General features: G+C 43.6%; 1 protein-coding gene across 2 annotated transcripts; it reads left to right on the top strand.

Moving 5' to 3' along the window:
• Positions 1–400: 400 nt before the first annotated feature.
• PNLDC1 (PARN like, ribonuclease domain containing 1) lies at positions 401–22,267 on the top strand. Of its 2 annotated transcripts, XM_034765284.1 has the most exons (19): positions 401–545; positions 4,199–4,256; positions 4,383–4,456; positions 9,166–9,199; positions 9,354–9,477; positions 10,813–10,901; positions 11,193–11,293; positions 12,123–12,202; positions 13,300–13,437; positions 14,226–14,295; positions 14,618–14,703; positions 15,395–15,450; positions 17,957–18,021; positions 18,483–18,536; positions 18,757–18,799; positions 19,605–19,704; positions 20,622–20,797; positions 20,959–21,057; positions 21,604–22,267. In XM_034765284.1, exons 1-19 carry the CDS (start codon positions 470–472, stop codon positions 21,674–21,676), a joined length of 1,596 nt encoding a protein of 531 aa, XP_034621175.1. In that variant the 5' UTR covers positions 401–469; the 3' UTR covers positions 21,677–22,267. The 2 variants fall into 2 exon arrangements, with proteins under 2 accessions (XP_034621175.1, XP_034621176.1); XM_034765285.1 differs by lacking the exons at positions 4,199–4,256; positions 4,383–4,456 and having other exon boundaries at positions 402–545.
• Positions 22,268–22,933: the final 666 nt, after the last annotated feature.

Raw genomic sequence — 22,933 nt, 5'->3', positions numbered from 1 at the left:
CTCCAGGGCATCTTCCCGCTTCGCGCCAGGCTCCCGGGGCAGGGGGAGAGGAGACCTCGGACAATGGAGCAACGCTCCTTCCCCTGCGATCGCTTCCCTGCCCGGGCACGGCAGGGGGCGGGACGGGGGGTGGCACCGAGCCGCCAGTGAGTGGGATGGGGGGGCTCCCCGCCCCCAGCCCTGGTTCCAAGGGCGGCATCATGGAATTACTGTGCAGCCGCTGCCGGCTCCCCTCGCTCCTCCCGAGGGTAACGCACCCCTGCGGAGAGCAGAGCGCAGCCCTTCCTGCGGCGGCGCGGTCCCTTTAAGAGTCGGAGGAAAGAAGGGCGCTCACGTTCCTAACCGAGCGCTGATTCGCTACTGTTCTTGTCAATCAAGAAGGCGTGCCCGCGAGGCGCTAGTTGCGGCCCAGGAACGCCCTACGAAAGCGCGGGTTTTTCGGCTCGGCCCTCGCGCGGGAGCGGCGGGCATGGAGCTGGGGACCGGGCAGTTCGCGCAGAGCCTGCCCCGCCTGCGGGCGCTGGTCCTGGGCTGCGACTTCCTGGGTGAGCGGCCCCGCCTGGAGCAGGGCGGCGGACGGAGCCTTCCCGGCCGGGCCGGGGCGCCCCCCGCTGCCTGCGCCCCCTGCAGGAGGGGAGACGTGGGACCTCTCACACCCGCTAGCTCCGGGGCTGCCGCCGGGCTCGCTGCCCAGAGCAAAAGTGGCTGTTCACACTGGGCCTCGGGAGCGAGCGCTCCTGGGGGTGTGACTCGGGTAGCCGGGTCCGCGCCCTGCGCGCTCTGCACGTGTGACGGGCCAGAGCCGAGAGCCAGTGCAGTGGTTGGAACATCAGAGGCATCACCTCACCTGCTTACTTGCCTTTGGCCTATGGTGCTAAACCGTGTAGGGTGCACCCCCGATGAGCTCAGCTGCCAGATCAGGTCTTGACTAATGGATTGGTCTTTCCTGGGTTGGCCCCCAGTTGATAAATACTGTCGTCCCCCCCACCCCACCCCCGATTTTTCCAAAGCATGCTTCCATTCAGGGCTGTTGTGTGTTGGAACAATTTGTATAGTGGGTGCTGAGAGCCATTGATGGAAACCACTTCAAGCCAGGGGATGCAGCAGCACCCCAGTTCCAGCACCCATGCTTCTATAGCCAAATGTGACCAGGGAAACTGGATTTTTCCATTTCCATTGCATACTGCGGAGAAAGGCATAGGCACAAAGTTGGGTCTCTTTGTGCAGTAGGTATCAAGGAAAAAAAATTGGGTGCTGATGAAGAAAGCCTAGAGAGAAACCTCTGAGATATATCTAGAAAGGGACAGAAGTGCTGTCAAAGAGGAAGTAGAAAAGTACTAAAGCAAAACTGCCTTTTCTGCCCCTTTATGCATCTAATCATTTTTTTTTCTTTTTGCCCTCTTTGTATTGAAAGGTAGGTAGAGCCAGCTATAATCACGTAGGGAGAGGATTGCACCATGGTAACTAATAAGAATCATTTTTATAAGACTTAAGAATTCTTTTCCCCTTCCATCCCAATTCTAGTGATTTCTGCTATCTCACTTTGCCTCCTCATCATGAATGATTACAACAAGGGATTGGAAAAGGAGTTCAGTCTTAAGCCTTGTCTGCAGTATAAAAGATATACCAGTGTAGCTATGTATCCGAGTTCTTTTACTGGCATCGCTTATTTTGTTCGGATAACTGGTAGAGCAGAGTGTCTCAAGCTTTGCTGCCATAGCTATGTCAGTTAGGAATGTGAAAAAAGTCACACGTGGTGAAATAACTTTTGCTGGCATGACGTGTCATTTGGGGAGGCAATTTAATGCCTTTAACAGCACAAGGAGTTCTTTTGCTAGCATAAACTGCATCTCTGCTGCAAGGTTTTGCCAGCATAGCTATACTTTATAGTGTAGACTAGCCACTCTAGATGTTTTTTCCAGTTTTCTATTTAAGACTTTAATCATCATTAGTGTGTATAGCTGGGGTGGGCAAACTACGGGCTGCAGGCCGGATCCGGCCCATCAGGGCTTTGGATCCAGCACGTGAGATTGCTGCCCCCGTGGTGCTGCGGGCCCTGTGCCGCTCCCAGAAGCGGACGGCAGTGTGTCCCTGTGGCCCCAGGAGGGGGGACAGAGGGCTCTGTGTGCTGCCCTTGCCTGCAGGCACTGCCCTCTGCAGCTCCCATTGGCTGGGAACGGGGACCTGCGGCCAATGGGAGCTTCAGGGGAGGTACCCGCAGGTGAGGGCAGTGCGCGGAGCCCTCTGCCCCCACTTCTGCAGGGGCGTGGTGCCGGAGCAGCACGGAAGCGGGGAGCCTATCCTGGCCCCGGTGCGTGTCACTGCCACCCTGGTGCCATTCCAGGTAAGCAGTGCTGGGCCGGAACCTGCACCCCTCCTGCACCCCAAACCCCTGCCCTGAGCCCCCTCCCGCACCCCAAACCCCTCCTGCACCCTGAACCCCTGCCACACTCCTCCTGCACCCCAACCCCCTGCCCTGAGCCCCCCTCCACTCTGCACCCCTCCTTGCACCCCGGCCCTGAGCCCCCTCCCGCACTTCACACTCCCTCCTGCACCCCAACCCCCTGCCCTGAGTCCCCTCGTACACCCCGCCCCCCTCCTCTGCCCCAACCCCTTACTCTGAGCCCCTTCCTGCACACCACACCCACTCCCACACCCCACGCTCCCTCCCGCACCCAACCCCCCTGCCCCAGCCCTACATTCATGGCCCTGCATGCAATTTCCCCACCCAGATGTGGCCCTCGGGCCAAAAAGTTTGCCCACCCCTGGTGCATATCGTATCACAGTTAGTGTGCAATGTCCCAGTAGGAAAAAATGTCATTTGTTTTCTCCCATGCTTTCCACCATTGTCCTTGAAAAGTTCCCCTTTTCCCTGATCTGTAAATGAAGCACAAGTTACTTTCCATTTAATAACTGTTAAACAGGAGGTAAGGTTGAGAAGAGAATACATATGTAACTTAAAAGTAAAAATATACAACCTTACAAGGATGTTGTAGTTACCTTTTTTTTAAAAAAAGTTCAGAGTTAAGATTAAGCCTCAAATTATTGGCAAGTATGGGAATGTACAACAGAGGCATCCAAACAACTTTTACTCTGTGGTGATGCTTGGGGTGAATGGAGAGACTAGGGCCAGGTCTACACCACAAAATTTTGCAGGCAGAGCTATGTTGGTCGGAGGGGTGATGAGTTCTGATTTCTGGCCGATATATCTGAGCTGGCATATCTAGCTTAGACACAGTTATACCAGCAAAACTGGTATTTTTATAATTAACTGGTATTAAATATTTATGTTGCTGGTGGGGGCTGGTATAAGCTCAGTTCTGCCAGTATAAGCTATGTTAACATTAGGGGTGTGTTGCCAGTATAGTGTACTTGTATAGCTATATCAGCAAAGTGCTCCTGGTGTAGACCTAGCCTAGGAGAGCACTTTGTCCATCCGTATAACATTTTAACCTCAATTGTAACAATGAACACTAGAGTGCATTACTATTAATTGTCCATTTCCTGTCCCTAGTCTTTGCCTCTGCTGTGCCTCCTCAGATAGACAGTGTGGTTGCAATCTTTCCTGTCAGTGATTCACTAGTGATGAATAGTATAGCAAATCATCTAACTAAACTACATCTCACGAGTATGTGAAAGTACAGTTTCAGATTAGGAATGTATACTTCTAATTTATGCAGAGGTCAGATTGTCCTATTAATATAGAAAAGACAGAAAAATCTACAATATGTATGTACTGGTATTTTAAACTGCTCCCAGAAATAAAGCTTCAGTTTTGGCTGAGAAAACTAGTGAATGCCAGATGGAGAATGAGCCCAGCTCGTGTTTGCATTGCTGGTCTTGGTGAGCTTGTGTTGGCCACAGTGGTGCTGATTAAACGTACTCTTTTTCCTTTGGCCCTAACATGCTATGCTGTCTAATGCAACTATATGTTTTAATGCTACATTCAGGGATGAGTAAACATCAAATGAACTTCCAAATTGTGAAGCACACTCTTTGTTTTGAAGGAGTAATTCCCTACTCAGCTGCTGTCTGGCTCAATAATTCCTGGGTTAAGGGGAGAACTTGGGGGGATTTAATTTTCTTAGTACCGTGTTGGGAGTTTAGATCACTCCTTTGTCCATTTGTAGTTGGTACAAAAGGCTGGAGAAAGGCAGAGTCACATTTTGGAATCTCTTTTTGTGCCCTGTCTCTACAGGGCTCGATATGGAATTCACAGGTTTACATTCAGTCTTTCCAAAAGGCAAGCAGCCCAGGTAAAGATGTCACATCCAAAATGTTGTCATATGATCTAGTGAGTCAAAATAATGGTATAAGTTGCGGTGAGAAAGTAAAACAGTACATCATGGGAGTATTTTCCCCCCCCTCTGATCATTTAATAGTCTCTTCGATTCACCTGCTGAGTGGTATCTGAAGGCCAGACAGAGTGTTCAGAAGTTCACAGTCAATCAGCTCGGTGAGATCTTTTGTTCATTGTTGTCAGAAAAGATAAAATTCCACTTCTTCCTAAGTATTTACTAGCATTTCACAAACTAGTTGAATTTGGCTAACCCATAGCATCTATAAAAAATGACAGAGTCCTGTGGCTCCTTATAGACTAACAGACGTATTGGGGCATAAGTTTTCGTGGGTGAATACCCACTTTGTCAGATGAATGCCACGAAAGCTTATGCCCCAATACGTCTGTTAGTCTATAAGGTGCCACAGGACTCTTAATCTGATCTGTAAAAAGCGACAAACACGGCTACCCCTCTGATACTTGACACATAGCATCTAATCTACTAGAGGATTGTGGGACTTTCTGGGAAGGCTAAAGGTTTGCAATTCTGTTTTTGCTTGTTTGCTGTGTTTGCACTGGTTGTCCTCCATACTAGATCCCTTTTTATTAAGGAATAATGTTATCAGCATACATACATCTTAAGTAGTTTAATGTCAGACTGGCTATGCAAGAATTTTCAGTCTACTTTATATTGCTGCAAATTTATTTTAAAAAACACTGTTAAGGAATCTGTCATCTTTAAAGAAAAATGTAATGGAAGTCAGTCATTCTAGGTTCTGTTCCAGACTCTGTCATTGACTTGCGGTGTGACTGTAAAGCATAAAATATAAGCTTTCTGTGCCTTAATAGTCTCACCTGTAAAATGGAGGTAATACCTAGCTCACGTGGTTTTGTGAGGGTTAATGTTAATAAATCACTCAGATTCTCAAATGGAAGGTACTAGAAAATATTATTTTCTCCAAGGTTAGACAATTAAATATGCTGCTTTATAAAGCTTCATTTTGTCCTCTGGCATTTTAGGTTGCTATTGTAGGGGCTTCTCATGAAGACTGAGGTATTCAGTTTGATTTGGGGGAGACAGAAATGAGTACTCATCAACTTTTGACAATGTCACTAAATAAAGGCCAGCTAGATTATGATCTCTGCATCTGCTTCCTGGGCTGCAGAGTGTTTTGAACCAATGAAGGGATGTGAAGGGGAGATTTGAACCTTCCGTGCTGAAGCCCCTGCTGGCTGAAAAGATAGTGTTGTTCTGGAAGAAGCTTCATTTTTTCCTCATCCATTTACACATCCGTGTAGATTGACCCAGTTAAAGCATGCTTTCACTTTGTAGTACAGGTATGTCTGTCCCTGAAGCATGTTGAAGGTGCCCTGCAAGGGGGAAAATGCACTTGTGCCTTATTTCTTTTATGACATGCAGAAATCTTAAGGTTTTTTTTTTCTTGCTCTCTTTTTAATGTTTTTCTACTTACTTTTTACATTAGAAATTCAGGACTTGTCCAGTTTGCCTGTGCTGAAAGACTCTATGAATTAATGATTAATGAAATTCTGACACCACAAGAGACTGAAAGCTGAGAAAATTAGAAGTACTAAGATATTTAATTAGATGGTGTAATTTTTTTGGTTAACATCTATTTAACTTCAATGACTAATATTTTGAATTAAGAATGTCTTTACTGTAGATTCAACCACCTTTTCTAGTCACACTGTGAGCTGTTAGTACGCCTCCTCCAAGGCATCTTCATCAATACCAAGGGAAAACAAGAATTGACATTTCTAATGTTTAAAATCAATAGAGTAGGATCCTTCCTTTTTAGGGTGTTGGAAGGGGGAGTATGTTTCATAATTAATTTAATTATAAGTTCCAAACGCCATCTTTAAAAATGGTTTGCAGGTGACCTTTAAAGTCTTAGATTACACTGCTCTACAGCCAAAATGCTTCTGAAATAAATGTAGTAAAACTTTACTAGTTCTGGGTCACTAAGAACGAAAATGATGCTTAAAATTGTTGATTGGCTCTAGTTTTCAAGATATGCTGTTGGGTCAGTATATACGACCCTTGACTTGGGAATGGCGGAGGATAAGTGAGTTATAAAGGGAAGGGATCTCAATTTAAACCAGAAATGACTAAAATACATCTTTGACTGGATCTATGAATAAATTTATGACTGGGTTTGGACAGTACTTGCTTTTTAGGCAAAACAATGAATGATGCAATCTGAAGCTGGTATTGTGTCATACATGATATGAATTGCATTATGTTATTCCTAGAAGTCATGGATGATGCAATCATAACGAAGCTTACATCACTCTGCTGAACAAATTGCCCTATATCAGCTCTAGAAATCGTACAGTGTCATGCTCTCTTATTTGTCAGTGTTTGACTTTGCAAAGGGACACATTTCTGTTTAGCCAAAGTGAGCAGAGATGCCTCGTACTTGTGTGAACAGTGCAGATAACTTCTGCTATGTTTGTGGTGAAGTGACTTTTGCATCACAAAAGCGCAGTATAACCACTATAGTTAAGAAAGCCGATCACCTTTATTTTGGCTGCAAAATTGGAGATCAGGACAAGAGGTGGGCCCCACACATATGCTGCAACACTTGTGCAACAAATCTTCGCCAGTGGTTGAACAGGAAAAGGAAATCTATGCCTTTTGCAGTGCCAATGATTTGGAGAGAGCCAACAGATCATACCAGCAATTGTTACTTCTGCATGGTGCCTCCAGTTGGGAAAGGTGTGTCAAAGAAGAAAAAGTGGACTGTGCATTATCCAAACATTCCATCAGCTATACGTCCAGTACCCCACGGAGATGGACTGCCGGTTCCTGATGAACCAGAATCATTCTCACTTGAGTCAGATGAGGAAGAGGATGAAACTTCTGGTCCTGAACCATCAATGTCACAGGACCCACATTTTCTCCTATCCTCCTCCTCTGAACCACACCTCATAACACAGGTGAACTGAATGACCTTGTCAGGGATTTGGAACTACCCAAGAATAAGGCAGAGCTGTTGGGCTCCAGACTACAGCAGTGGAATCTCCTGGCAGGTGATGTTAGGATTTCCATGTTCCGTGACCGTCAAAAGGATCTTGTCCCATTCTTCTTCATGGAAGGTGATCTTGTAGCCTGCAACAACATCGATGGTGTGATGGCAGCCCTCAACATTGTTCACGATCCAGATGAGTGGAACTGTTCATTGATTCATCGAAGATGAGTTTTAAAGCTGTTTTACTGCATAATGGCAATGTTTTGCCATCAATTCCAGTTGGTCATGCAGTCCATATGAAGGAAACCTATGACAACATGAAACAACTTTTGAGGTGCATAAACTATGACCAACATCAGTGGCAGCTTTGTGGCGATTTGAAGGTTGTTGCTCTCTTGCTTGGTCTGCAGACGGGATACACAAAGTACTGCTGTTTTTTCTGCGAATGGGATAGTCGTGCAAGAGATTCCCACTACATCAAGAAAGATTGGCCACTCCGACAGTCATTGGAGCCTGGGAGGAAAAGTGTTCAGCATCCACCACTTGTTGAACCAAGGAAGATTTTGTTACCACCCCTACACATCAAGCTGGGTCTGATGAAGAACTTTGTCAAGGCCATTGACAAAACACAAGCAGCTTTCAAGTACCTCTGTGGAAAATTTCCAAGGTTAAGTGAAGCTAAGATAAGGAAGGTGTCTTTGTTGGTCCTCAGATTCGTGAACTTCTTCGAGATGATGCATTTGACCATGCACTGCATGGCAAGGAAAAGACGGCATGGAAAGCCTTCCAGTTAGTGGCAATAAATATTCTCGGAAACAACAAGGCAGACAACTACAGGTTGTTGGTGGAAAACCTCCTCAAGCCATTCAAAAGCCTTGGTTGCAACATGTCACTAAAGATATATTTTTTGCATTCTCATCTAGATTTTTTTCCACCGAACTGCGGAGCAGTGAGCGACGAGCACGGCGAACGATTTCACCAGGACATTGCAACAATGAAGAAACGCTATCAGGGCAAATGGCGCCTATCAATGCTTGCAGACTATTGCTGGACAGTGACAAGAGATGCTCCATTTAATGAATACAAGAGACAAGCCAAGAAGCGCCAAGTAGACACTGAATAGGACTAAACTATGTATGTAATAGTTTTTTGCCTTTTGTTTCATAATAAATTTTATTTATAACCCTTTTGCTGATTTTTAAAGTGTTACATAAACAGGACAGGTGAAATATTATGTAAAGCAACCATAAACACGTGAAAAGACCTAGGTTTACAATTTGATTAAAACTCTATCTATACAATATACATAGACATAAAATGTAAAAACTTGAATATCTTAGAAACAGTAGCCAATCGGTTGTTTTAATTGTCATATTTGAATTCAGCACATCAAAATACATAATAAATAGAATATTTTATCTCTGAAGCAGACGACTTCTCAAAAATTGTAGACCAGTGTTATCAGAGCATTTATTGTGGTCTGAGGAGATGTGTAGTGTTGTAACAAAGTCCCCCAACACTTTTGTAGAGTAGAAAGACCTGTAAACCTACAGCACAGTTTGTAGCTTTCAATAATTTTCCTCTTCTCTTCTGTTGCTTAGTCTCTTTTCAGTAAGGGCTGCTTCTTACTGATGATTAATTTGTCTTCCCATTGAGCCCTAAAATCTTATTTCTGTTTAACTACCTGGGAACCCATGTTCATGCCACCCCTTTGTAACCTGGCAGTGATCTGGAGGTTAGTAAAATTCTAGTGCAGCAGCTTTAGTAAATGACTAAAATGGCATAGGGAGGAGAACTCCTGCATCCGCTATTTAATTTTCACAATATTAGTAAACAAGAAACGGAGGAGACCCAGCTCTAAATACTAAGACTTCAGTTTGTGTTTGTTTCTTTCAGGGTTGTCTATATTTTCAAATGAAAAATCAAACAAGTAAGTAAAAATAAAGTATTCTTTCTAAATAAACTCATAGCTGTCTTTTATGACAGAGATAATGCAGTTGAGATTCCATGCTGGAGGTTCTCAGGCTCCTTTGTGCAATCATTCCTCTTGATCCTGTTTTAGACCTCTTTCTTTTTCATTGTAGGTATGTTGCACATTCCTATAACTTCTTCCTCTTCCCCACAACATTTGGAGTCATGGACTCTGAATTCTCTTTCCAAGCATCTAGCATTCAGTTCCTGACGCATTACGGTTTTGATTATAATAAGGTATGTTCTCTGTTGTAAGTGACTAGAGCAGAGGAGGCTTGTGTAGTTATGGGGAAGTATTAAGGAAAAATATCCCAAAACTCTGCATTCCTTCTGTAAGCAGAAGCTTGCTACTTTTTCAGTACAGCGGCTGCTTTGAATACTTGGGTTGGGTTTGTTTTGTTGTGTGTCAGTAGCAATACAGGGCTTTGGACACTGCTGTTCCATGACCAGGGGGCAGTAACCACATCTTTGGCAGTGGTTATTAAACTGAACCCCTAACTAACCCGATGCACCCTGTACTACTGCTTCACATTGATGCAGTTGGTCACTGGGCACCTCCTTACTGTCCTGTGGCACCAACATTAGCTGCCACTGGCCAAAGGGCACCTCCATGTACTTCCCATCTCCTTATCACCAGAGGGGTAAATGCCTGTCTTTACTGATGTCCCGGCACAGCCAATCTTTGAATAAATGAAGCATATGATAGGTCATATGCTTCCCGTCCTCTCTACTCTCCCATCTCTCACCCAGACTGCAGACCACACTATCCAGGTGTGGTCTGCATGATGGGTGAATGTCTGCAGGCCTCATACACTGAAATAGAGTTTTTGTGTCTGTCAAGTGTCATTTAGTTGACTATTAGATGTGGTCCAGCCTACTCAGTTGCACAGAAGATGTGTAGGAGTGGGAAGCTTGGGTACTGTGTAGGAGTGGGAAGCTTGGGTACTCAGATAAGAAAATGGATTTTTAATTAATCATTATCTGATAATCTCAAAGAAACTTGAACTCTTAGCTAAATAAAACTTTACTTGTCTATGATGTTCCACCATCTCTAAGGTGGAAGATAGTGCAGTATACAGCAGTACTATCCAACAGTTCATAGCAGGGAGTGAAGAAAAGAGTACCCAGTTGAAACGGCTGGAGAATTTAATTAAATCAAATATAATTAAAGAGTTGGAATTTGACCTAAAAACCTGGATTAGAATCCTGACACTGAGTACTTTCTCTGTCGGCTCTTAAATAATCACAAATGGTCAGGACTTCAAATTGCATGCACAATCTTTCGTAATTCAGTTTTTCCCCTCTCTGTACCTGTGAACCCTTTGGAATCATAAAATAAAACCTTTCCCTTCCTTTGCATATGCATACAAATTGGGTTACTGGGGAAATTTGGACTTTTTAAAAAAACGTTGGGAAGCATTTTGGGAAAGGAATGGGGGAAGGCCATCATATTAGAAATGACACAGATTTCACAAATAAGTACCAATTTTGAGGGTCCCTATCCTCATATTATTTTTCTAATTTAACACCTGAAAATCCTATGATAAATAAACCCCTTTTCCCCCCGTTCAGTTTCTGAAAGATGGAATCCCATATATGAATGAGGTACAGGAGAAGAAACTTCAGCAAGGTCTCTTAACTGGAAACTGGAAAGTTCGCAGGTAAAGCTCTTCCAAAACCATTGCTCCTCTAGTGACTTCTGTTAGTGTTTGACCTTCACTTTTCACTCAATTTACATCTTGTAGGAATGCTGAAACTGACATAATGTCTCATTGCCATTTCTGTTCCCTTGGGGAATATATGGAGTCCGGTGAACAGTCACAGGATGATGCTGTCGGTTGCTCCACAGAATGACTACAGCAGGAGGGAAGGGGGCCTCCTCTGTAAAGCAGTCTTGCTTGTGACTGCTTTTGCAGCTTTCTCACTTTTTTTCTTTTCTGATCTCATTTCAGCACTTTGGACAAGGATAAAGTGAAAAAGGTGATTGATGATGTGACACGCTGGGTGCCATCAGCAGAAGAGGGAGGCTCTATGGTGCTACATGATATTAGTGGTATGAAATAGGATTCCTTCCTCATTTGTGATTTCTCAGTGGCTGCAGCACCTTTTCTGAATACATGGGGATTGCTGCTTGTTCAGCCCCTTACATAGCTGCCTGTCTTGTAATACTCTTGCTTTTTCACTTTAAAAAAAACATACACAGCCCACCATTGCTGCTGCCAGGCCTTCTGGCTCTGGTCATAGAATCATAGAATGTTTTAATCTCTGTGCTCTGTTGCTCCTTTTTTGTCATTATGATGAGCTCTATTGTGGAAGGTTTTTTTTTCCTGGATGTTGTTTGGTATCAGTGGCTGTTTCTGGAATTGAGGTGGATTTTCCAGGGCTGGGAGTAATAAGTCTGACAGCTTTCCTCATTCTAAGTTTTCTGGCTCAATTTTGTGCCCCTTGCATGGAAGTGTACTAAGATATATATTCAAAGGTATTTTTAAAAATAATTTGAAATAGGGATAGGTTTCAGAGTAGCAGCCGTGTTAGTCTGTATCCGCAAAAAGAACAGGAGTACTTGTGGCACCTTAGAGACTAACAAATTTATTTGAGCATAAGCTTTCGTGGGCTAGAGCTACATCCAAAGAAGTGGGCTGTAGCCCATGAAAGCTTATGCTCAAATAAATTTGTTAGTCTCTAAGGTGCCACAAGTATTCCTGTTCTTTTTGAAATAGGGATGACTCAGATTGTCGGCCCTCTTTTCTGGATTGCCGTATGCCCTAAATATTTAATTTTTATCTTGGTTTCCACACTATTTTATTCTTCCATTGAAAAACATTCTTATTCTACCAAGCAAACTCCTCCCCACCTTTAAGTCTTTCGGTTTCTGGTCTCAGGTTTTCAGATATTTGAGGTACAGCTGATTCTGAGACAGGCACTTCCAGATGTTTGGACAGAGCCTTTTGGAGACCAGAAGGTAAGTTGGAAATGAAGCCCTTTGGAAGGTAGGACTTCTGTTTAGATATGTGTGTACCTGTTCTTCCTGCTGTGACTCTGAAATCTTGTTTGTGCTTTAATGGAAAGGTTCCTGGAGGAGGAGGAGGAGGGAGCCTGCAAAGGAACCATGCAAAGGGGTTGAACCAGGTTCCCTTTTCTGGGATCCTATGGGTTGGGAAGTTTTGGCCTCTGTTTCTCTTTCAATCCCAAAGCCTCCTCTTCCAGAAGGATCGCTCTTAGGCAAAGTCTGAAATGACTCTCAGAATTTCCAGGCTTCTCAAACCCGCTCCCTCATGTATCTACAAAAGCGAACATGTGGTCTTCAGTAGTTGCTTTTTCGTTGTTAAACTGCCACTTCTATTAGCCTTGGAGACTTTCACCCATTCTGTTGCTGGTTTGTTAGAACAGTAATATTACACAGCCTTTCACATCTAGGTCATCAGCTTGAATCTGGCATGCTGTTTATTGAATAAAATGAGGGCTATTGGGTGGCCTATTCAGGAAACAAGTGGTCTCAGTCCAGATGCGAGGGAGAAGCTTAAAAATATCACAAAAATCAATATTGCAACTAGCACTCTTATTATTCTCTAAGAGAGGCTATAGATGGGACACATTTCCTGAGCTCCCATTTCACACCTAAGTGTGGGCCCTCAGAATCCGCGTTGATGCACTTTGGTGTGAGGAAACCTGCACTGCTGTTGTCCCTGCGATACCTGTTTTATGGATAGAGGGCGTCTTGTTTCAGCGTTGTCAATGGAATACCTATTACTAGTGCTAAGAGCACTTAAATTCCATACCTACCCACTCACATCCTGAAATAGGCAACCTATTTTATGGCCACTATCCTTCTAGCCAAGGACACCTGGAAGTAACTCCCTTCAGAGTTAGTTTCATTTATCAACTGGAAGAGAGACAGTCTTCACCTTCTGCATTGAAGTGCTGTCTCCACAGCCTTGGCAGTCTGAAAATTTGAACCTGTTTTCAGCATTAACACCAGGCTACCAGACTGTGTGTGTGTGTGCGCGCACGCACGCGCAAGGTTATTTCTCCAGAGGTGTAGTAACTCTTTTCTTGCAGGTGATGGTGAAAAAGGTGAGTCCACGGCATCGCTGGCATCTGGAGAACTCTTCTTATGACTGCTGCCGAAAGGAGCTCGTTCTTCTCTCTGCCCGGGGTTTCACCAACCTCTTCCAGACCCTTGTTGAAGCCAAGAAGGTGACGCTCACCATCCCTATTCCCACATTTGGAATTCTTGGATTGTTACCATAGTAGCAGGGTGGTGGTGGAGTATGCAAGATGTTTTGTATGGAGCTGAGTAAACAGATTCAAAGCAGTGAGTGGCTATACAGACTGGCTTCATTAACCCCTTCACACTGTCAGTAAAACAAGTTAGTGTTTAAAGTGTAATTTTGGCTAGAAAAATGACTGTTAAGTAAGCAGGTGTGTTTTAAGTGTATTCTGTTAAAACTTTCTTACTTTATTGATCCAAAAATCAGACTTTACTGCGTTGAATTCCTGACACCCTGCAGAGCAAGCCTGCCTGCGGGAGAGTGATCTAGGCTCTGTTCTGACTCGTACGTTTCAAACAATTTATGAAAAAAAATCCCAAAGTTCAGAACTACTAAAACCTGTCGCATTTCAAGGCATAAGCCACCATCTGAGAGTTAGTCAGAGACATTCCAGCTGGCCCAGACAGATTTTTAAAGGCTATGGTCTCCCCTTCCACCCTGCTCCCCCCCCCCCTCCCCTGAGTTCCTCAGACCTCTTTGAAACAAAATGCTACCAATAAATGTCTCCCTCACCCTAAGGTTAGAGAGCATACACAGCTGGGGATGGTATTGGCCTCACTGTGATACTGTTTTAGGCCTTGCAGCTTTTGAAGAGGCTTGTATGGGTGTTACCCCTGTAGTAAAGAAGTTGGGCTATTGGACAGGTCTCAAGTTGATCACTTGACCTACCTTCTGTAGGAACATGCTGATACTGTTTTATGTCTCTCCCCATAGCCAGTGGTGGGACACAACATGCTCATGGACCTTCTGCATCTTCATGACAAGTTTTACAAGCCCCTCCCAGGTAGCGTAATCTTTAGCAGCATTCAAATGCTGGTGCACCTCTCCCCAAAGCAGCTTTTTCCGTCGTTGGGCAGACATACAGCACAGTGATAATCATTTATTCTGCATAGTGTGACTGGGCTGATGCTAGATAACTGCAGTGGCTCTCCCACCTCTAGGGCAGGACCTGCTCCCTACGGAATGCTCCCAGTGTGGTTCTCCCAGGGGGCGTAAGACCAGAAGGAAACTTAAACTTTGTTTACTGCATAGAGTGCCGAGTTTCCTTTTTCTCAGTTCTGTATTATTTTTTCTGAATGTTTGCTTCTTTATTGTTTTTCTTTCAGAAAGCTATGAGGAGTTTAAAAGGAACATTCACAGCCTGTTTCCTGTCCTCATAGACACCAAGAATGTAACAAAATCAATCTGGAAGGTAAGATATGAAAGTTTGTTTTGGGAAATAAAACTTGCCTCACACTTAAATGGAAAGAAGGTCCTGATCACACTCTGGTTATAGAGCAGGGACCAGTTTTAAATGTTGCACTAAGGCGGTGTTCCCCAAACTTATGACGTAGCCCCCCCCCCCCTTACCTGTAGTGTAATCTGTCCGCGCCCGAGCCTGGAACTGTGATTGGGGTCGTGGCTGGAAGCTGTGGCTGGAAGCCGGGGCTTTGGCCGGGGGTGGGGCTGGAGCTGGAGTGGAGCTGGGGACAGAGCATGGCTGGGTGGCACTCCCTCCCCGTCCCCCATGGGGGCTGGCCTAAGCCCCCTCCCGTGCTCCCGCCGAACATTCCTCCGTGCCCTCAGTGTGGGGTACCCCACAATTTGGGGACTACTGCACGAAGGCATCTTGCTTCCCTGATGGAAAAGCTCTGGAAATTATCCTCTCTCTTCATTACCACCTTTAAATCCTCTTTCCCCTGGAGCTGTACTACCTCTTCTGCCAAGAAGGTGGGCCAGCAGCCTTTTCCCTTCTGTAGTGGTGAGTGGTGGTGCCTGCACTGTTTCTATCACACAGCACTTTTTAGATGGTCTGGCTGTTTCAGTTTGTTTTCTGATCCTGTGGTTCCTTTCCTCCAAAACACCACAGCACATCAGAAATGTCTTGCCTTGTTTACTTACAGGAATTTCAGTTTCCTCGAGCATCTAACCTTCTAGAAGTTTATGAAATCCTGTGCAGGTGAGTGTTGAATTCTGGGGATTTGAGCCCTACTAGCTGGTCCATGAATCATCTTGGGAAGGGTATTTCAAGAGTCAGTCGTGCAATATTTTTATACTTTTTTTTTTTTTAATTTTCTTTCCTGCTGCACTGTGGGTTGAGATTGTTCAACCAGTTTCCCTCCTTTCTAATCTGGCTTTAACATCAAAGGAAAAAGTTTTACCTATAGACCTTACAAATTAATTGTCAGTACATAGTTTAAAATTCCTCCTTTTGAATTATTGAGACAGTATTAAATTAGGATGGAAACTGGCTTACATACTGGTGTGTGTGTGTGTGTGTGTGTGTGTATATATATATATATATGTAATCTATCTCAAGCTAGGTTGTATGCTGATTTCTAGAGGATAGGATTGCTTAGAGGATTGATAATGGGCTCTGAAACTTTCTACCATTATTTCCCTTGAATTTGGGCTAGGGCTGGGATTGGCTGTAACTTAATACTATCTCTCTACTGCATAGGGTTTTAAGTGGTATGAGTTTGTAATCTCAGGGCAGGTCTACACTATGGGGGAAAGTTGATCTAAGCTACGCAATTTGAGTTACGTTAGTAACATAATTGAAGTCGATATAGCTTAGATCTGCTTACCACAGGGTCCACACTACGCTATGTCGACGGGAGATGCTCTCCCGTTGACTCCCCTTCCTCTTCTCATTCGGGTAGAGTACCAGAGTCGACAGGAGAGTGATCTGCGGTCGATTTAGCATGTCTTCACTAGACCTGCTAAATCGAGCCCCGATGGATCGATCGTCGATACACCGGTAAGTGGAGACAAGCCCTCAGCCTACTTTAGTGAACAGGTGTCCACATTACAAATGGCACTCTTGTTAGCAGAATGGGTAGAGTGTAAGGACTGGACACTATAATACTACTCATCTATAGATGTGTTCCTTCCACAGACAAAACACCATGCCAGGATGCCATGCCATGATGAGAGCCTTATGTTGCTACTGTTTGTGCTGGATCTGCTCTGTGGATAAATAGAGTATATGAGTGCTCTCAAGCAGCCACCTTTTATAACACTAACCTTACTAACTTCTCTTCCTAAGGCATTCTGCTTTTTCGTAGTCTTTTCAAACTGGATGCCCAGAATTGTTGGGAAGTTTTCTCTTGTTCTGGGCAACTTCAAGAATTCTAACTTTTACCCTCTTTATTACCTTCTCCAAAAGCCCTGCATCGGAACAGCCTTCCCTCCAGAGCCAGTCAGTCAGCATCTCTCCTTGGAGTAGTCTGTTTTTACTGATCCTTATTCACACTTTTGTGTGCAAGTAAAACACTCTGCTGCACTTGAACACATTCTGGGTTGGGTATACAATATCAGCAGATACACACAGAGTGCAGCATGTGGGAATTTGTTTCCAGTAAGGAGAGCATTCACATGTACGCAGCTGCAAGGCTCCCTATTTGCCTCTACGGTCACTGATGTAAGGGAAGCCATTCAAGGCAGTGTGATTGGCTTGGGATAGGGACTTTTGTTTTTTTTTTTTCTTTTTTTTAATAGTTCAAAACAGGAGAATCCTATTGGCCAAACTCATGTTCTCCTTGCACAGTCAGATGTTAAAAGATCTTTTTCACAACCGGAATAGGATTCTCTGTGCTGCCTTCTGATGTCTCCCCTGAATATAACCGTCTTTACCAAACATGAGTTACAGTATTGGGGGCATGGAGTGAGGGAGGGAACTTCAAACTAGCCTGTTTTTAGATCTCTGTGGAAGTCTTGTCTGTTGGACCAGTGTGTGGAGTGCGGGCATCCACACAGCCAAATGGGCAGGGAAAACAACTAACCTTCAAAGTCTGAAGCAGCAGTAGTTTTAGTTGAGATTATAATCCCTTCTGATTTTTTTTTTTTTTTTTTTTTTTGGTAATCTATGGCCTGGGACAAGGATATGTAAATTGGGAGAGTGGGGAGGTGTGCAGAAAGCTTCAGGATACTTGAATCTAGAAGAGGCAGTCACAAGCACAAATCTACCTCAGGTGTATTGTGCAGGGTAGAAGGCTCCTACATTTGTGAACTCCATATACTTTGCTTCCATGCCACAAACTTGCCTGGCTCCTAATCCCTGTGTGTGGATTTATGCAGATCCCTCTGACACAAACTTGGTATTTCTGGACTATTCCACATGCTGCCCCCCCTCCTCCTCTTTTTTCCTCCCAAATATCAGTCAAGAGCTAAGAATTGAAACCTGTGGGGTAAGTTTTCAAAGTAGCCTGCAGGGTTTAGAGCCATATGACTTCCTTTGTTGGTGAAAAATAGAGTTAAATTGTTGCTTGCACTGCTGTTGTAATGTATGACTTTATTCCTTAATGGTAGAGAAATTTCTTTTAAGAAATCTCTTTAGCAGTTGTGTTAAAAATGGAAAGCCATAGAGATTACTCTGACAGGGCAAGAGCGTTTGCTGAAAATTTCCCCCCACACTTAGGTATAGGGGAAGAATGAAAATTTACACTTCACATTTTCTCCAACAGTGACCTAAATCCCACCAACCCCACATGTCCGGTGATTGCCCATGCAAGTGACTGTTCGAAATATGGTATGTTCTGTGCAATGAAGCAAATTTTCATTTCTGTATAAAGAATCTTTGTTTTATTCCATGGGAATCCTAATGCAAGGCAGAAATGAAGCTGTAAGTAGCATAATGAACATGTGCAGGGGAACCTGTCCATTCACACCTTTAACGCCAATCCCGACCTTTTATAAATGCAAGTTTGCGCTAATAAACCTTTAAATGTGATGCCATCTTTTCTTCAGCCACTGGTCTAACTGTTGCCTCCTTGGTAGTGTCATTTTGAAAGCTCCTGAGGAGCAGCAGAGACTGCAGGGGTATAGGGATTCTGTGAGGGGGGGGGTTAGAAATAGTAAGAAGTGCAAAGTTGAGAGAGGAAAACTGTGGATAATCTGATGCTTTCTGAGAGAGGAATTATTTTGACCCAAAGTAATTTGCACAGTGTTCTAGAGATGTTTTAATTTATTTTCCATTTTTTGGACTCTTAGCTGACAAGAAATCTCCCCATGAGGCGGCCTATGATGCATTTCTCTGTGGATCAGGTAAAACCTGACATTTCTTAAAGGTTTAATTGTTAGAATTCAGGAATTGCTTTCCTTCCACTGTAACCATCTTCATTCCAATAGTAAGTAATACAGGTACTTGTTACTTAACGATAAACTGCCAAATTATTCATATGTATAATTCTTTAGAATTGAACATTTGCTTAGCTTTTGCTTCTGCACTCTTGTAATGTCACCTCTTCATTATTCCTCCTTCTAGTTCTTTTGAAATTAGCTCACTTGCTTCTAGGCAGAATGCCATGGTGAGTGGTGTTTATGAACTTCTTTGCCTTGGGAATTACCTTGCATTCATAGCTCTTTTAGAAAATAGCTGTCAGTTTGTGATTTTTCCATTCAACAACTTTGTCCAGTTTTTGAATAAAACATTATTCAAAATGCCACTACTCCAAGTAATTAGCTTGTTATTTTATAAAGCTGCAAGTTAAAGTTTTTTGTCTCGAGGCTGAAACCTTGTTTAAAAAAAAAATCTTGAGGGGTTTAATGGCCTGAGAAGCTGGTAATGAAATTGTGCATCCTTCCTTCTTTTGGTCATTGTTTCAAATCCAGCTCAGGCTGGTAGGGACCATTTGGTCATACCATCTGACAGCTATGGGGAAATGAACTGATGGCTTCAGTCAAGTTTCTAGTGAATGTTTGTCCCCTTCCCACTGTTTGGTACACTTGTTGGTTTCTATTGAGAATAACAAGGGTGTTAAATGGGTGTTGAAACAGCACTATCCTTGCACCAGTAGATGTGGTCTTTCCCTCTGTTATGATTGAGGTACACGGGCAGGGGGGTTCTGGGGAAGCTTGATCTGCCTTGTATGTGCCGTATCTGTTCTGTACACAGAGGAGTTCACATTGCAAGGCTGTTAATCTGTTTCCTTTTACCAGCACTATATTCACCTTCTAAATAAATAAATCCTTCGTACTTCCCCTGCTCCTGTTCCCTTAAAGGTCTGCTGTAGCTAGGAGTTCCCTAAAGCTGTAGTACTGTACCGTTTCCCTATAGTGTAGATCACTGAATTTTTTTTTTTTTTTTTTTTTAAATTTTGTTTTCCAACATAGTGACACACTGGAGACTGGTCCCTCTTTCTTTCAGTATCTCAATGCATTAACCAAGTACCTGAACCAGGTGAATCTGATCCGAGCTGGCGTTTCAACAATCGTGAGTTTAAAGTGCATTATGGTTACCCTTATTGTATTTGAATCCCCAGATGCACAAACTAGTAGGCTATCTGCTCACTCACATGAGTGAAAGAAAATGCCAGCTGGTGTCTGGATCTTCATCTGCGGGTGACTTCTCAGTGTCAATCCAAATAGCATTTAAAAAAAACAATTGTGCTGAATTTTTACCCATTTATATTCATTTTGTCACCTGTTACAAATGGGCTGGGGCCTTGTCTACACCACCGCTGAAGTCGAAGTAAGTTACATTGCTCCGAGGTATAAAAAAACTACACCCCGCCACCCCCGAGTGATGTAATTTACATCGACGTAATGCGGTGTCTACACCTTGCTATGTCGGCGGGAGATGCTCTCCTCTTGACATAGCTTCCGCCTCTCGTTGAGGTGGATTAATTACATTGACGGGAGAGCGCTCTCCCATCGACTTACTGCATCTTCACCAGACCTGCTAAATTGACACCACTGCATTGACTGCAGCAGCACTGATTTAGCACTGTAATAAAGACAAGCCCATAGTGTTTTAACTGCAGCCAAGATACCTCTTTCCCCCATTTCAGCACCTATCACAATATGGAAATACAGGGAGCACTCAAAAGGTACTAATTTGTATTAAGATATCCTTACTTCCAGGCTTCTGATTCCTACAGTTTGTTGCCTTGGATTTTTATTTTCACATGCATTCTGGTGACTTAAGTTTTGCTTTCATGGTTCATGCCCACAAGAGCCCAAAGATGGAAAAATACTTTCTTGTATTGTACAGGTGGGTATTGCTTAGTCACTAGGTCACTTTTTGCCTGTTGTGTTTAATGATCTTAAATACCGCTTTTAGTATTTCCACAGTCAAATGTGGATTAAATTTGAGAGTCTCTGGCTTAATTTCACTTCTTCATTTTCCAGAATTTCTCTGGCACAGATGTCCCTAGCCAACGTCCACCTCTTCTGATTGCCAGTGTTTGGGGATGGCCTGGGGTGGATGAAGAACAGATCTATCAAAAGTTAAAAGCTCTGTGCAAGTTTGATGTCAGACGACTGACCGAGAACCAATTTCTGTTGCTCTCCAATAAATTTAAGGAGTAAGTGATCAAAATTCTAATTCTTCACCCTATCATCCTCTTCCCCCCGCTGCCCCTATTTGCCCTCTTGCTCCAGTCCTGCTGACTTTTAGTTAAGGGGATGCAATAAGAGCTGCATGCAAGATGTATCTAACGTAACGCAATTATGATCTATTTCTTAGTGTCAGGATTGTTCTGCGAGATTATAAAGCTCACCCCAATTTGCGGATTTCACTCTATCGCCACTGGAGACACTCACCACAAGTGAACTGCTTGCTACAGTAAGTGATGATGCTCTCATGTGCCTTCTGCTGTGAGTCAGGAATAATATTCCCTCCTGAACTAGCTTGCCCTGCACCTTTGTATGAGAAACAGTTAATTACGCTTAAGTAATGTTGCACTGTAGATCCCTCGTGAAAACATGTAATTCAGAAGCAGGCTTTATGCGGTGGTTTAGAATGGTCACACTGTAAATGATCTTCCACCTCTGGGTTCTAATCTTGACTTGGATCACCAAGGAAATGTTTTCTTGTGGCCATCACCAAACCACCATGCTGTTATAATTGACAGATGCTGATCTCTGAGGTTCAGTAGTGGAATACCAAGTGTGGGGAAGGGTAAAGCTGTGTTGAAAGTTCAATTCTGGAATATCGGGGGCAATTGCAGGTTAAAATTTCTATGTTTTGTTAATCCAGTGATACAGTGGTGCAGATGGAGGGAGACTATTAGTTCTGACCCAGCTCAGGGAGGAGTCTCACTTTCATAATCACCCAACTAATCCCAAATGTAAATAGCTTAATAACATTTTAACTTTCTTCCCTTTGCAGAATTTGTGGGATTGTGGCATCATGGTCTCTTCTGGCCTTTGTGTTTGGAGGATCTCCATGGTATGCCACGTAAAAGATTATCTTCTGGAAAAATCTCAGGGACATCTTTCCGATCTATGTGCTTTTCACCAGGATGCTTGTTGTGGTTTTTTTTTTTTTTTTTTTTCTTACACTGTTAACATAGTGATGGTCAGTAAAAGGCATTTAACATTGTTTTTTTTTGTTTGCCTTCAATCACAAAAAATCTGTGTTTAAGGAGACTCCAGGTTTTAGGAAGCAAATCTGAAGGGGAAAATCCTCCTGTTTTTTAAAATATATTTATTAAAGAAGTATTACTGTACCTCTTCTTCAGGTGCAAGTGAACCAGAGAATCCACTCTTTTGATGGGACTTTTATCTTGTTCCCTGTTTATTCTTCAGCAACATTTATAAACCAGTTCGATTGCAAGTATTGTGTTGCTGTTAAAGGCTGGTGTGTACACAGACTCATATTGTGTTTTTTGGAAATTGTTAAATAGAAGGAGCTACTTTAACTTTAATTCCATCCCAACTGAGGGAAAGGGGGTTAGTGCTGTTTGCCAGATGGAACAGGATAACACTGATGGAGAAATAATTCTGCAGGCTCCTGAAAGGTTTTCAAAAACAATAAAATAAATGTCAGGTGACTTCTGTGTGTATTTTTAAGCACATGTTGGCAAGAGAGTGCCTTGACAGTAACGTGCTACGCTGATCAGTTTTTCTGATATGGATGAGTGAGTGGGATTCAGTCCAATGACTGCTGCCCTCTACTCTGAAATTTAAGCCCAACAATCGTGTAAGTCTTTCGAAGGAAAACAGGCTTTACTTCTGGCCTTGGTGCCTGGGTGCCACAATGAGAGTTTCTCAGGGACTGGGGATACTGTTCATCGCAGAGAGACCAGCTTCAGCGTTTCCTCGTCTCTTGGCAAAAAACTCAACCTAAACTTGATTGGGAATTCTAGGGTCCAAATCTAACCCACTCCTCCATGGGTGTGGAAGGTCCTCAGACACAAAGAAGAGTTTGTTTCTGCTGTGGAAAGTTGAAGCTGAATATGGGAGGGACTCAGCTCCGTCGGGCTCCCTCCAGCATAAGTGGGGTGGGATACAGGAGCAATGGGGGTTGGATATCCATTGCCTAGACCCTTCCATCCATCCCTCCCCTCTGCAGAGTCAGAAGAGCACTATGTGGTCGGCTGCAGTAGGCTCTTGGGGGCAGTTCTGCAGCTGGCCTGGAGGGAAGAATTTTTCAAGAAGCCAGGCTCAGAACTTCTCGTTTGAGCATAAGAACAAACTCCAAAGGTGCAGATAGAAGT

This window comes from Trachemys scripta, chromosome 3, assembly GCF_013100865.1.
Source record: "Trachemys scripta elegans isolate TJP31775 chromosome 3, CAS_Tse_1.0, whole genome shotgun sequence".
NCBI lineage: Eukaryota > Metazoa > Chordata > Testudines > Emydidae > Trachemys > Trachemys scripta.
The sequence above is the reverse complement of the archived record's forward strand: the minus strand, read 5'-3'. Positions and strand labels throughout refer to the sequence as shown.

Excerpts from the sequence above, each read along its gene's own strand:
- PNLDC1 (XM_034765284.1), top strand. The coding sequence starts at position 470 with ATGGAGCTGGGGACCGGGCAGTTCGCGCAGAGCCTGCCCCGCCTGCGG. Across the intron at positions 10,902-11,192 it reads GGAAACTGGAAAGTTCGCAG|CACTTTGGACAAGGATAAAG; the intron begins GTAAAGCTCTTC and ends ATCTCATTTCAG. Across the intron at positions 13,438-14,225 it reads CCCTTGTTGAAGCCAAGAAG|CCAGTGGTGGGACACAACAT; the intron begins GTGACGCTCACC and ends CTCTCCCCATAG.